Below are 16027 nucleotides of genomic sequence, written 5' to 3' on the forward strand. Positions count from 1 at the left end.
GTCCAGTTGCGGGCTGCAGTGAGGGGTGCTGTTGTAACTCAGACAACATATCCCTCAGGGCGCAAAGCTGACCAGAGGAGGCCCTGAACAAGCAGCGGACCCCCGCCGGCAGTGCCACTCAAGATGGCGGCCTTGGGTGAGGTATGCCACTGATGGTGCCTGCGAGTTGTGATGACTGAATAAGTCTTGTGACGCCCTATGCACTACCTTACATTCCCCCCAGCAACTGAGGAAACAGGCAAGCAGTGAGGTGATCCTGCTGGGCTAAGGGGGGCCCACAATGAGAAATGGTGGTGCTCTTGGGCGGAGTGCAGCAATGTAACGTCGCTGCTGGGTGGAGTGGCACTCGCATCTACTGCCCACTTGGTTGAGGCCTGCTGGTTGCCTACAGATGCTGAAGGTAACATGGAGCCCGGGGGCCACGTATTATTGCAGCCACAGATGGCCTGGTAGTGCTTAGGTGGCGGCAGCGGGTCCCGAGAGACCTGACCACTGCATCAGCACTCAACCTGGGGAGCGCAAATAAAACCCGCTGTCAGTGTGGGAGCACTCTGCTGTCTGGACGCTGGGCCTGAGATACAGTGTGACCGCGCCCTCTGCCCGAAAAGTGGCTGACCCACGTCTCGGTATAGTTGAGGCGAGATGTAAAGTGCTTGGCTGACATCGAGGCCTGAGCGTGGCAGTTCATGCTGGTGCTTGCAGACAGAACACCCTCCCTGTGGCACAGTCCTCCTGCTTGCGCCCCACAATGGTGAAGGGCAAGGGTCAGAAGGGAGCACAATCTAATACAATTGTTCAATATACCATACCTGGTGCAGGCCCCCAGGAGATAGGACCAGGAAGCCAGGCGTGCCCGGAGCCTACGGATCCAGTGCAGAGCACCATGGAGATCCTGGATCCTATACAAGGCTCCAGAGTAATGCTGGAGACTAAAATGAACCCAGTGGCCATGGACATAAATCACCTGAGACTGAATTGTCGCAAGGTCATTGAAAGAGTTACAAGTACTGAGGTCACCACCCTCCTAATGGATGTTAAAGAACTCCAGGCTATGGTAATGTGCCTAAAATGCAGTGTAACGCAAATTGAAGAATGTCTGGAGGATGCTGAAGGGCGGTCCAGATGGAATAGTCTGCGCTTCCTTGGGTTCCCGGAGCGAGAGGAGGGTCCCTCTGCGGAACTCTTTCTTGAAGAATGGATTGTTACTTCGCTCAAACCCAAATGTCTCTCTATATTCTTTTCCATAGAATGTACACATAGGGTGCTGGTGCTCACACCTTGTCCTGGTGCACCACCTTAAGCAATTATAGTTTGCATGTTCAACCATACAGAAAAACATCCAATCCTTCAAAATGTCCGCGCCCATAGCCCTCCATGGTATGGAGAAAAAAATCATAAATTTACCCTGACTACACGCAGAGAGTACATGTTTCCCAGAGAACTTTATGTCAGTCAAGAGACAGATGCAAGAGCACAATATAAAATACAGCTTGATGTACACAGCCATGCTCCGTATTCAACACAATGGTAAACTTCTACGAATCGCTACAAGAGGCATCAAACTGCTGGAAATACTGAGGCCTGAGATGAGAAAAATGGACTTCAGAATGGCGAGAACCAAAATATCATGGTGTGTGCTGCCCGGCCAGGAACTGAGCAGCATCGACTCAGCAACCCAGATCCCCTGCAGAGGTGAGAGGGGAACGTATCTTTGTTTGCTCCGATGGCACCCTGCAGGCTGAGAATATTCCCCTAGAAATTTGGAACTAGACCTGGGCGGTGAATTCCAGTCCATTTGCGGAGTTTTCCGCACTCCACGCAGAGATTTTCCCGCGCTGACCAGCATTAAGTTGGTGAGCACAAGCGAGGGAAATCCAATCCTAGACCACCTCCCAGTGATATTTCTCAACTCGGGTAGTCGCCGATGGTCGTGGCTATTCATGTAAAGAAACCATCTGTTCGCAGTGGTGACGATGCCTCTAAAGTAGAAAATGTAATCAAGCGGCAGAAAGAAACAGCACCCACTTGCCCTGCAGATGGAGACGTTTGTGCTGACTTTCAAACTCAGGACGAACACCTGGTGCTAAAAATATATGCGAACGTGCGCAAACTAAAAAACTCTGCTGCTTGCGGAACTCCGCTTAGCGCAGCAGAGTTTTTTGGTCACTTCTTCAAGAACTCTGCCCAGTCCTACATAGGTCTCCTTCTCACGGCTGTGCCTCGTTTAAGAGAACCTGAGTGACAGAACTGTGATAGGGTGAGGTGGTCCATGAGGTTTATGCTGCAACCCAGGTAACACCTCATGCTGGCGGTGTTCTGTGCTCTGGCTCACCCTTCCAAGGAGGAGTAGTGACTCCAAAAGATGCTCTGAGCATTTACATTGATCATACAAAAGAACACCAAGTGGACTATAAGCTCTTAGAGGGGTATGAGGGAGCAAGAAAAGGCAAAGCTGTGCAGAAAGGACCCTCTCCTGCTGCATTTAGGATCTGCTACACATTGGCAAAAAAACAGTCTCTGGAAGAACTGCGGGGCATATTATCAAGGGGATTTATCTCCGCTTGTTTGGCTTTAAAAGCCAAGAAAGCGGAGATAAAATGATCTCCCTATTACCTAGCTGTCGCTAACACCAGTTAGCCACAGCTAGTAGGAGATAGCGACCATCTTGGGCCCCGCTTTGCATGTCAGTGATATTTATCACTAATGACATGCAAAGTGGGCGTGCCAAGATGTTAGCTAACACCTGCCCCTGAGCAGTTCTTAGCCATGTTATCCAATGGTAGGTGGATAACATGGCTAAGAGCATTAGCTTGGTAATGCATGAATATTGCTGACTTTTCAGCAATATTCATGCATTTCGGACGATTTTTATCGCTTAGGAGATAAACCTTGATAATATCGAGGCTCCTAAGCGATAAAAATCGCCGCAGCTCGGCGATAAAAATATTGCCGCTAAACCAACATAGCGATAATTATCGCTAGTTGTTGGTAATATGCCCCTGCATGCTCATTCCACCAGGCTGCTACCATTGCACTGGCACACAGAATTCCTGTCCTAGACATCTGCCAGGTGGCTAGGTGGGCGTCACCCCATACTTTCTGGATAGCCAGGTTTGCAGAGAGAGGCATTTTGCATGATTGGTCCTACATGACCTTTTGGCTTGAGCCAGTTCACAAACCCACCTCCTAATTGGTACTGCTCTGGAATCTATTTTCAAGGTGAGGACTCTGCAGTCTCTAGCAGAAGAATAAGTTACTTACCTTCAATAATGCTCCTTCTGGTAAAGACTGTCTAACAACAGATTCCTCACTGACCGACTCATCCTCCATGTTTTGTGAATTGGAATATATCTATTATTAAGATCTCAAGTATAGGAATCTGCACTCTGGTCAAAGCCAACTTGCTGGTGTGGTTCTCCTTCCTTCTGGAGGTGGGGACAGCCTCAAAAGCAATTGACATCTTAGAGAGAATTGTAGCTGCATATTTCTTACCTCCAGGAGTCAGACCGGATCTGGAAATGTTTTGTCATTTGGCTCTGAGTGGCGTCAGTGTCATCCGTGCCAAAATGACATCCGCGGTGCCTATATAGGCGCAGGTTCCACGTGCTGACATAATTTATTTTCTTTCTGTGCCATTCAGCATAGATCCTGAGAGAGCTACGTCCAGTCTTTTTTTGACTCACTCTTTTTTAACTTTTTTTCTATATTTTTTCAAAAACATTTCTCCTAGTGTGGCAGGAATATAGAGTAGGAAGGCCGGCTTTGAGTCCTGCAGTGCGTCACCAACAGATGTCAGTGACGGACCCACATGTTGTTTGCCTCTGGTGCCTCAAGCATGCCTATGATGTGAAGACCTGCATCTGCTGCAGTACCATGCACCCCAAAGCCTAGCTGGAGCGGTTCCTCAAGCTCCTTGCCGCTCGATGTGTGACACCGTGACTGACTCAATCCCTTCCAGATGGAAGTCTTGGGATTGGTCGTGGAACCCAAAATGAAGCATCAGGTGAATCTCTCCGACAAGGTCCAGATCTCGAAGGGAACTGAAAAAGGTCAGCAGTGGTGGTAAACAAACTGAGATTCGTCCAGCAGCAGACCTTTCCCCCTTTCCCAACCTGATCTGACAGTAGTGACATATGTGTCACTCCTAGGATGGGGTCAGCATTATGGGAGGGGTGGAGATCAGAGGCCTCTGGTCTCCTAACAGAATCCAGGCTCTCCATCAACCTAGTGGAGCCCTGGGTGAGCCAGTTGGCATTGAAAGCCTTCATACCCTCCATCGGTGGAAGGCTAGTGCAGGGGTTCACGGACAACACCATAGCCATTTGGTACTGCATCAAACAGAGTATGATGAGGTTGTGGCCTTTGTCAAGAGGCCCAGCATCTCAGGGCATGGCTGGAACATCATGGCATATCCCTGGTGGTTAAACACATGGCGGGTCCTCTGAATGCCAGATTGGACGAAATCAGCCGAAGATGCCCAACAGATCACTGGTGCCAACTGCATCCGGAGGTGGTGCAAGGTCCCATCCAGTAGTGGGGAGAGCCTTGGTTAGATCTGTTGGCCGCTGCTGAGAGGGCACATTGTCAGTAGTTTTCCACACTGATGTTCCCAAGGCAGCTCTCGCTCTGAGACACGTTTTGTCTTGAGTGGAGCTCAAGCCTCCTGTATGCCTTTCTACCCATACATTCCTGCCTAGGATGCTCAAGAAGATCAGAAATTACCGAGCCCAAGTCATCCTTGTGGCTCCGGACTGGGCCCGTAGAACATGGTATCCCAAGCTGTTTAGCATGGCAATCGTTCCTCCAATCAGACTACCCCTTCAGGAGGATCTTCTGTCGCAGCAGCAGGGTAGGTCTCCACCCGAACCTGTCAGTGCTCTGCCTTCATGTCTGGAGATTGAGTGGTAACGGTTGACAGCTTTTGACATTCCGCCCGAAGGCTGCAATTTTATCTTGGTAGCCAGGCGTCCATCTACCAAGACATTATACACCTACCATTGGGGCAGGTTTGTGGCATGATGTGCAGAGGAACAGGTTGACCTTATTTCTGCTCCCCTCTCTCAGGTCCTTCTCTTTACTCTTTCCCTTGCCCAGCAGGCCTCTGCTTTGGGCACCTTAAAGGGCTATCTTTCTGCATTTGCCAGATCAGCCATCCCTCTTCAAAATCCCCATGTTGTAAATATGTTTTTGAAAGGTCTGCAACATTTTTCCTTTTTCACCCTTCATTATGCCTCAGTGGGACCTAGATCTAGTGCTCCCTTTTCTGATGTGCGATCCTTATGAGCCAATGTACAACCATCCTGCCCAGTTCTTTAGCATCAAGACGAACTTCCTAGTGGCAATAACAAATGCCCGGAGGGTCAGTGAGCTTCAGGTATTGTCATCCAAGCAGATCCGAACAACTCCATCTACCGGCGTGCAGGGGTACTGCTCACGAAACAATTCCACACCCGTTCTGACTCCTGGGGATAATTCTTAGGCAAGGATCTGCACTGAAGGTAAGCAACCTGTTTATCAGAACTCAGAAGTGGCACCTAAATGGGCCCAGCACATCAATTCAAGGTCGGAACGGCATCAGTATTGACCCGCATGGAAACACCCACCACCACGCAGAGGTTCTGCTCAAAAGTTTTCAGATCCAGTCTGATGTCAGGATGTCAGAAGAATATTCAAAAGGTGAGGATCTTCAGTCAGATAGAGTCTCTCCCAGAAAGAGCGTTACCAAAGGTAAGTGACTTGTCATAGCATGACTGAAGGAAGTACACATTTGTTGGTGTTAAAAAGTAAGACTTCAGTTTTTTCATTGTTGACCTTTAGCTACCCAATGCAGTAAATGAAGCAAATAATTAAAATATCTTTTCAATTACAATGGTGTCATTTTTTAAATAAAGTGCTAGATAATCTGCTTAGAGTTTTAGTTTGGGGAACCTGGGATCTGTGATTATTGCAATGGGCTCTGTAGCAGTGTCATTTAGTGATTGAGTTGTGGATAATCCCTCATAGATCTGGGCTATTGACCTGATGAGTTGGTCAGGGAAGCCCATTTTTCCCATAGCTTTGAAAAGTTATATCCAACTCACCAGGTCAATTGCCTTATTTGCAGCAAGACATAGAACTGTTGCAGCGGTTTAACTAACTGTAAAACACTCCATTGTTTTCATAACATAATGTGTATTGGTCTACAGCTGGTGGACTGAGATGAAGCAGATACCTAGAATTGAAAGGCTTGAATGCTCTATGACAGTTCATATCTATCTTTCTTGGTGAAGCAAATTAGGATTCCTCCATTAGAGGTTGAAAGAATAAGGGCCACCTTTGATTATCTCACTGAAAAATGTTTAAGTGGTGGGACAGTGTCAGGCTCCTTAAGACTTCCGCGTGTACTATTTGGTGTTGCAGGCTCAGTTTGCCTATCATTGGTTTCAACCTGATGCCCACATACTGTATAATAAGCCTGAGCAGGATTTAGCAGACCCTATACCCCTTAATGCTATATTACCATGAGGAATCCAGCTAGACCCACCTGACGTTCAAACACTATCCACAGCGTGCTGGGCCTGGCGCATACTCAGCAGATTACTTGGCTTTGACTCCCTGTTCTCCCCAAAATTACCCTTGCTTCAAATATCCGAGAGGCTGGTGCAATGCACCCTGCAGAAACTGCGTCTGCGCACCTTTGGTGACCTTTTTCCAAATGGCCACAGTGAGACACAGCTTGACATGACTCAGGACATAAAATGATCATACATGGACAGATTCATCCTCACTAGACTGCATAGCATTTTGTGTACAGTAATGCTTTCCTATCCATAATCACCTGTGGATTTTCCGCCTCTCACGCTTCTCATAGCGGACCCAGATGGCTCCAATCTGATCACTAAACTCTAGCGCTCTTGTATAGCTTTAAAGCATGTGCATGATGGGGAGGGGCTCACCATCACTGGGAGGAAGACCTGGGACACCCATTCTCTGACAAGGACTGTGCACACAGCTGCACACAAATAAAACATGTATCGGAAAGAGGCACGTTAGTGATAGATTCCTTACCTTAGAATATCCCCAGGCGTCAGACTGGATCCGGAAATTTTTGCGTAGCGGTACCCTAGCGCGTCGGTAGGCGTCGTCTGCGTGTCCGTCGTCGTCGTCGCGGGCGCCATTATGACATCGTCTGAGTACTTAGACGCCGCCTCCGCGTGCTGACGTCAGTTCTTCTTTTTCCGCGCCAGCAGCGCAGATCCGGAAAAAGTGGTACCTTAGTCTTTTTTGACTAAACTTTTTTGATCTCTTTTGATCGTTCTTGTTCGAGTCTTCGACTCCGAACGGTGCCGGTAGGGATGCCAGGTTTCAAGCACTGTGAGGATTGCGACCGACTGATGTCGGTCACGGACCCTCACCGTCGGTGTCTCCACTGTCTCGGCGTCGACCACGAGGATAAGACATGTTCCGACTGCCAGGCCCTGACTTCGAAAGCTAGGCGGGAGCGGTCCCGCAAGCGACTCGAACTCCGGCAGTCGGCCCCGCGCCTTGAGAGGTCCCGGTCCGAGCGGAGGTCGAGGGACCGGTCGCAGGAGCGGAGCCGCCATAGCTCCGGGAGTCGACATCACTCCTCTGGGTCGAAGTCGTCAGGTAAGCACAAGAAGTCGAAGAGACGTCATCGCTCTTCCGACTCCCCCCGACGCTCGCGCGACGCGGCCGGGTGTTCAGGTGACACCGCCCATGCGGCTCAGTCGGAGTCGCAGGCGCCGCGTCTGGCCCCATACCTTCCGGTCCTTGGGCCGCACGTGACACAGGAGGAGATCGAGCGGTTCCTCAGGGCCATGAGGTCCCTCACTCCCCCGGCGGGCTCCGCGGCGCCTTCGGGTCCAGCGGACCCGTCTGGGGGCCCTAGCGGGTCGGGGGCTTCAGCCCCGACGCCATCGGGTGCTTCGGATCCGACACCGCCGGCGCCTTCGGGCCCGGCGCCGCAGGTCCCCGCTGGATCCGGATCTGGATCCGGGTCGTCGCCGGTGGACTTAACGACCTCGCCGGCGCCGTTCCCTCAGGTGTCACCCCCGGCGCCATCTTCGGGCGGCGCCGTCCCCGATGCCTCCCTCGACCCGGTTCCGGCGCCGCTTCAGACGCCGTTCGGAGAGTTCATTTTCCATTAACCGGCCCCATCATTTACTAACCCTGAGTACCAGGAGATGGGTGATGAGGAGTATTGGGAGGGGTCTGAGGACCCTCTGACACGTGAATGTCAGTCCCAGGAGGACTGGACAGGTGAACTTGGGGATGCCAGTGGTCTGGACACTTCGCCGGACACTGGCTTTGTCTCTCCTCCTACCGTGGCTACGGAGGAGGGGGCAACCTACAGTGTGGTGCTGATGCGGGCGTCCAAGGCCTTGGGCCTTGAGCTCCCCGTCGCGGCCGTGAGGACTAACCTCCTCACTGAGGTCCTTAAGCCGCAGTCATGCTCAGCCGAACCTCTGCTGCCGTTTAACGAGGCCTTAACCGACGTTCTTTTGGGCACTTGGTCCAAGCCCGCCAGAGGTTTGCCTGTAGATAGGAACGTGGCCAGACGCCACCGCCCGGCCCCAGGCGACCCTTGTTTCCTGTCCACCCACCCCAACCCTAAGAGCCTGGTGATACAGGCCTCAAATTCCCAGACCGCATTCCCGTCAGCTCCGGCTGACAGGTAATCCAAGAGGTATGAGCAATACGGCAAGAAGGTATTCTCCTCCCTCAGTTTGGGACTGCGGTCTTCCAACACCGCCTGGCTCTTGGGCCACGACACCCACTCCTTGTGGGACACGGTCGCGGACGTGCTGCCAGAATGCCTGTTGGAAGTACGGGCTAAACTCAGCCAAGCCCTTGTGGAGGGCCGAGATGCGGCACGTTATTCAATTCGGTGTGGACTAGATACCACCGATTCTTTGGGCAGAGCGATGGCAACAACGGTGGCAATTCGTCGCCACGCCTGGTTGAGATCCGCCAACTTCTCAGCTGATGTCCAGAATACACTGATGGACATGCCGTTTGATGGCCGTCATCTTTTTGGCGACAAGGCAGACCATGCGCTTGAGCACTTTAAGGACTCCAGGGCTACGGCCAAGTCCTTGGGCCTCTCGGCCTCGCGCCAGCAATCGGCTGCCTTTCACTCCTTTCGTGGCCACGGCAGGGGTGTTCCCACACGTGCTGCCAGCCACGCGCCGCAAGGTAATACCCAACGCGGTGGCGGCCGTGGAAACCGCCGCGGCGGCGGTCGGGGTCAACGGCGAGGTCAGTCCACACCTTTCCCCGCGGCATCCGCCTCAAAACCCTCCTAGTCCGTGCTTTCAGGCCCATGTGTCGCCAGTGGGGGGCAGAGTTTGCCATCACCTCCTCCACTGGCACACTGTGACTTCGGACAGGTGGGTGCTGCAAATCGTCCGGACGGGCTACTCCCTCCCCTTCGAGTTGACCCCTCCAGCCATGCCACCGCAATACCACCGAGTATTGGGGATCATTTGCGACTTCTGCAGGAGGAAGTTACGGCCCTCTTGGCCAAGGGGGCCATCGAGCGCGTTCCTGGGCGAGAAGTAGGGTGTGGTTGTTACTCCCACTACTTTCTGGTACCCAAGAAGGGCAAAGGGGGCCTACGCCCTATCTTGGACCTCCGGAACGTCAACGGCTTCCTCCGGACGGAGAAGTTCAAAATGCTGACACTGGCTCAGGTCCAAGCTGCCCAGGACCCAGAAGACTGGATGGTAGCGTTGGACTTGCAGGACGCTTATTTCCACATGCCCGTCCTGCCGGCCCACCGGCGCTACCTGCGGTTCACGGTTGGCCACGAGCACTTTCAGTTTACTGTGCTCCCCTTCGGCCTTACCGGCACCCCACGGGTGTTCACAAAGGTGATGGCGGTGGTTGCAGCTCATCTGCGCAGGTTAGGTGTTTCAGTCTTCCCCTACCTCGATGACTGGTTGTTGAAGGCGGGCTCGCCCCAGACAGTCGTCAACCACCTCCAGACTCCGGCAGACCTCCTGCACCAGCTGGGGTTCTCCCTCAATGTGCGGAAGTCACACCTGTGCCCCTCTCAGAAGCTCCTTTTTATTGGAGCAGTTCTGGACTCAGCGCAGTTTCGGGTTTATGCTCCCGAACAGCGGGTCCAGGATATTCAGGCTCTGATTCCACTCTTTCAGCCTTTATCCCGGGTCTCGGTCAGGTTGACACTGCGGCTTCTGGGGCTGATGGCCTCCTGCATCCAACTGGTGCATCACGCCAGGTGGCGGATGCGGGCTCTGCAGTGGGACCTGAAGTTTCAGTGGGCCCAGCATCAGGGCAATCTGTCCGACCACGTCCTGATCTCGGAGGGCACTGCGAGACAGCTGCAGTGGTGGCTCACGGACCGCGATTGGGTCAGCGGCAGATCCCTCTCCCTTCCCCAACCGGAGTACGTGGTTGTGACGGACGCGTCCCTCCAGGGCTGGGGAGGCCACATGGGAGAGGCAGAGATCAGAGGCCTCTGGTCTCCGGCGGAGGCCCGGCTCTATATCAATCTTTTGGAGTTGCGGCGAATTCGTCTAGCACTGAAGGCATTCCTCCCCTCTGTCCGGGGGAGTGTAGTGCAGGTGTTCACGGACAACACCACCGCCATGTGGTACTGCAACAAACAGGGCGGGGTGGGGTCTTGGACCCTTTGCCAGGAGGCTCTGCGCCTCTGGCAGTGGCTGGAACGCCAGGGCGTGACCCTGGTGGCTCAACACCTGGCAGGTTCTCTGTACGCCAGGGCGGACGAGCTCAGCCGTCGGTGCATGATGGATCACGAATGGCGTCTGAACTCGGACGTGGCGCAATGCCTCTTTCAGCGATGGGGAGAGCCTTGGTTAGATCTAATCGCCACCGAAGAGAGCGCGCAATGTCATCAGTTCTGCGAGTTGGAATTTCCAAGGCGGCACTCACTCGGAGACGCTTTTCGTCGCGAGTGGAGTTGCGGTCTGTTGTACGCCTTTCCGCCTATATCACTTCTGCCCAGAGTGCTGAAGGAGATCAAGCGCGACCGGGCCCAAGTCATCCTTGCGGCTCCGGACTGGGCACGAAGGTACTGGTATCCAGAGCTACTCAGTATGTCAGTCGATCCCCCGGTTCGTCTGCCTCTTCGGGAGGACCTTCTGTCGCAGCAGCAGGGGACGGTCCTCCACCCAAACCTGTCCAGTCTCCACCTCCATGCTTGGAGATTGAGCGGCGACAGTTGAGGCCATTTGACTTGCCTCCTGAATTCTGTAATGTCATTCTGGCAGCCAGGCGTCCCTCCACAAAGTCGGTATACGCCTGCAGGTGGAACAGATTTGTGGCATGGTGCACAGCAAAGGCTGTGGATCCTCTTGCTGCCCCTCTCTCTGAGGTTCTTCTCTTCCTTCTTTCTCTTGCCCAGCAGGCCCTGCTCTGGGCACTATCAAGGGCTACCTTTCTGCCCTTTCAGCCTTTCAAAGGCTGCCTGATCAACCTTCTTTGTTCAAGTCCCCTATTGTAAATCGCTTTCTGAAGGGCATCACACACACGTTTCCTCCTGTTCCGTTTGTGATGCCTCAGTGGGACTTGAACCTTGTTCTTACATTTCTGATGTGCGCTCCCTTTGAGCCACTTCACAACTGTCCTCTCTGCCTTCTTACTTTGAAGACTGCTTTCCCGGTTGCCATCACCTCTGCCAGGAGTGTGAGTGAGCTCCAGGCCCTTTCTTGTACTCCTCCTTTCCTTTCTGTCCATCCGGACAAGGTTGTGTTGCGTACTAAGCCATCTCTCCTTCCCAAGGTTGTCACTGCCTTCCACATCGGGGAGTCTATCACCTTGCCCACCTTCTTTCCGCCACCGCATCCCTCTAAAGAGGAAGAGCGGCTCCACCGTCTGGACCCAAAACGTGCGCTTTCATTCTACTTGGATCGCACACGCCAGTTCCGGGTGGATGACCAACTCTTTGTTGGTTACGTGGGCGCTGGGAAGGGGAAAGCGGTGCACAAGAGGACCATCTCTTGGTGGATCATCTTGTGTATCCAGGCATGTTATTCCTTGGCTAAAAAGGAGCCCCCTGTTGGATTGCGGGCTCATTCCACCCGAGCCACGGCAACTACAACTGCCCTGTGCCGGGGAGTGCCCTTGCAGGACATTTGCCAGGCCACTACGTGGGCCTCGCTGCACACGTTTGCAAGACACTACTGCTTGGACAGTCAAGTTCGGAAGGATGGCTTTTTTGGCCGTTCTGTCCTCCAGGACTTTCTGGTGTGATTATTGGTTCACAGACCCACCACCGGGGTTGGTATTACTGGGGTATGTATTCTAAGGTAAGGAATCTATCACCAACATGTCTCTTTCAGATGCACAAGTTACTACTTGTGTAACGATACATCTGTAAGAGACATTAGTTAGTGATAGATTTCTTACCGACCCACCCATCCTCCCCGTTCTGCGAACCGATATCTAGCGTTACGGTCATCCCCTTTCAGGGCGCTTGTTTCAATGGCACCAGTGTTGGTTTTTAACATGGCTCAGCGCTTCTGGCGCGGAAAAGCTGTGTCTAAGAACTGACGTCAGCACGCGGAGGCGGCGTCTAAGTACTCCGATGATGTCATCACGGCACCCACGACGCCGACGACGGACGCGGAACCGCAGACGACGCCTACCGACGCGCAAGGGTACTGCTACACAAAAATTTCCGGATCCAGTCTGACGCCTGGGGATATTCTAAGGTAAGGAATCTATCACTAACTAATGTCTCTTACAGATATATCGTTATACAAGTAGTAACTTGTGTATCTCCTAACTGTCGCCACAAGCTCCTCCATTTCCGATTTGTCCATAGATCCTATGTCACCACCGTGGAAATGGCCAAGTACGATGCGTCCAGATCCTCACAATGCACCAAATGCCACTCACCCAGAGCTGATTTTTTCCACATGACATGGACCTGCCCCGAGTTCACCAACAATTGAGCATCAGTGTTTCAAGCATTATTACTCATGATATCCACAACCCTTGAACCATCCCCCATGCTGGCCCTGCTGGGAAATGTCTCCAAAATCCAGAGCTGCCTCTGCTGATTTATAACTGTTGCCCTATTAATAGCCAAAAGGTAAATTGCATTACACTGGGGAGTTCATTTCCACCCTACAAAGGAGACCTGCTCCAAAGCATGACCTACAGTGACATGAACAGTGAGATATGCTCTACATTACCACCCCTGAACGTCAAGTCCCAAGGATATTTGGCACCTATATCGGGTCTACCTACTTACCTTGTAATCTGACTCTCCGACACCTTCCCCACTCGCAATCATGACCACAGTGCCATTCCCCCCATCCCTAGTCATCTCCCCTCTTCCTCCAGTTGCTAGCTTTCGTTCCGTTATACCATCTCATCAGGGTTCACCCCACAGTCCCGGGCATACACAGTCTCTCCATCGAAATACTGCATAACTGCATTATCATTCAAGCCGACTGACTCCGAGAGCAAGCCTAACTGCCTCTCCCCCCCATTTCCCCCTCCCCTCCACTCTGTCTACTGAAGTTGTGTATGATGTCTGTTGTTTCTTCCACAAAAATGTTAGCAGGAACTCGGTACACTTTCAGTCAAAGTAGCATCAGATACCAGGCAAAAAGTGGGGGTAACAATGTCAAAAAGGGACATGTGCCTACAGAGGGAATTATAGTTAAAGTTAGAAACCTATCTAGCTCTTCTTCTGTAGGAGTTTGAAATTCCTTGTAAAGATTTTGGAAGACCTTTTTAAAGAATTTTTGGTCTATTTGTGTCTTGCCTGTGAGATTATCGCCCATCATTGAGTCACAGATATTGGTGATTGCATTATTGGATGAACCTGCTTTGGCTCTCCATGCCATTAGTTTGCCTGAGAACTACTTTCCTCATATAGTTGTTGGACAAATTGAGGATTTTCCTTTAAAGTCAGCAGTTTCTTAGTGCCTTATTACGATCTCACCGCCATCGTAAGCAGGTTTCACGTCTGCAATATTACAATGGCGTGTGTTTTCTTGACGGTCGGAAAGACCAACCACCACAGTCTGAGCCAGTCAGAGGGGAATCATATCCATACAATGGTGACTGTGCCTACCAGGCACTGCTGTAGGGATTATGATGTCCCTTACTGCCCGCCTGTTCATGGTGGTTAACCCGTCATGAACAGGCAGGCGGAAAGGGACTTATGGGACCCGTAGTGGGCCCCTTTTCCCTCTGGCCCTAAACTGTGGGCACTGGGGGACACCTATGGTGCCCCCTACATATCCTGGGCACCTTATGACAGGCCAGTTCCTGCCACATTGTGCAGGGCTATGTCAGGTGTCCCTATTTTGCATTGCGGTTGTTGCTGTGACTAGCAGCACCCTCCGCAATGCAAAACATAGACATTGCGACGGCTGTAGTGGCTGTTGCATTGTAATGCCTCTTACTGGACTGTCGACAGCATGTCGGGCAGTCCCATTTCCAATACATCCGCCCGCCAACGTAATCAGCCCCTTAGTCTGTATTTAGCCAACTCCCTTTCTTTATCATTCTTATTATGCTGACTTGATTTAACTTGGATTCAGCTTGTTGGACCGTCTGCTGTGAAAATTTAAGTTGCTTCATATGACACGATATGGACTGACGATAAGATATCCTTGCAAATGAAGTGTATGGAAGAGGGCTTCGAATTGCTATGGATAGCAGACCTTCATTTATTCCATTGGATATCTGTTCCGGAAAACCCATTACTACATCTTCTACCTCAGGTTTATTTTTCTTGAATATCAGTTTGAAATTGGTACTGTAATATTTCATGTCAAACAAGAACTAAAATCTAAATGGAATTTAAGAATATTCTGCTAAGAAGGGCTAATCATTGAGTGAGGGAAATAAAGCTATATACTGAATACTGAGAAGATTTTGATTGGAAGTGCACAATTTTCCTGGGTCTTATCAACTTGTCGCTCTGGAATGAGAAAGGTTCACAATTGAAGGGCATTTATTGTTGCTAAGAGGCGTGCGATGACACAAAGTTGGTACACTAATCAATCACCATTAATTCCACAGATATTGATGAGTGCTCAAATGATACTTTGAATAACTGCTCCAAGGGCAAGGGGATCTGTTCCAACATTGGGGGATCCTATCGCTGTTCCTGCAAACCTGGATTCCAAGGAGATGGTGTGAACTGCACAGGTGAGGCAGGATACTGACTGCAAATGTTGACAACAATCAAGTTTATTTTCTTTGCATTGACTATTGGCTACTTTCTTTCCTGAATAAAAAAGTAAGCATATCCAGGCTGTTTCCTATAGCTGCTTTCCTGCTGTAGAACGTCCTTTTGCCAAACAAGAATGCACGATGGATAAAACATCTATATTGAGCCACAAAGCCTGACTTATGTGCTCCCCGCTATTACAAATAACAATCACCTATACGTATATTTCATTGTAGATAGATTTGTTCATCTATGTTCCTTGTCAGCTGTGATGTAGAGCACTTCACACTATGGGCACAATTCCAATCTTGCTAGGAAAGCTCTCTGTACGACTCGGATCCGGAGGGCTTCCTGAGTGACACGTGCTCCGGGAGTTCGAACGAGCGAGTACGATGCCATATGCTTAAGAACTCCCATTGAACTCTATGGGAGCCTGTGTACAGACATGTACACAGGCTCCCATAGCAAAAGGGGGGTGGGTGGGGATAAGCATACACCAGTGCCCGCCACACTGTGCATGCCTGGATCGGGGGGACCCATGGGCACACCCTGTGAGAGAGTCAAAGGGCCCTGTGTGAATGTGGGCCTGCTACAACGCCACCAAATTATCCAGTATTAGGGGTATCTTTCATAGATTCACATGCCTGAATCATTCCCCGTCGTCGGGGTGGGAGTCCCCGGTACATAAAAAGAGTAATGTCATATAGACATATACATAGTACTAGGCCAGAGGCCTCTCATTAGTAACCAAACTTTGGCCAAGAGCCAATCAGCTATCACCACCCTCTAGAACCTCCCTGGAAGGAGCCCCAGTCCCTCAGATTTTTTACCGCACGTCGTGCT

General features: G+C 51.3%; 1 protein-coding gene across 1 annotated transcript in view; it reads left to right on the forward strand.

Moving 5' to 3' along the window:
- LOC144792796 (uncharacterized) overlaps positions 1-16027 on the forward strand; it is an 844113-nt gene that overhangs the window by 320194 nt on the left and 507892 nt on the right. Inside the window, exon 35 of the mRNA XM_078667999.1 lies at positions 15034-15162. Coding sequence (XP_078524125.1) covers positions 15034-15162 — 129 coding nt within the window. The remainder of the gene's footprint in view (positions 1-15033; positions 15163-16027) is intronic.

The sequence above is a fragment of the Lissotriton helveticus genome, chromosome 11 (assembly GCF_964261635.1).
Source record: "Lissotriton helveticus chromosome 11, aLisHel1.1, whole genome shotgun sequence".
NCBI lineage: Eukaryota > Metazoa > Chordata > Amphibia > Caudata > Salamandridae > Lissotriton > Lissotriton helveticus.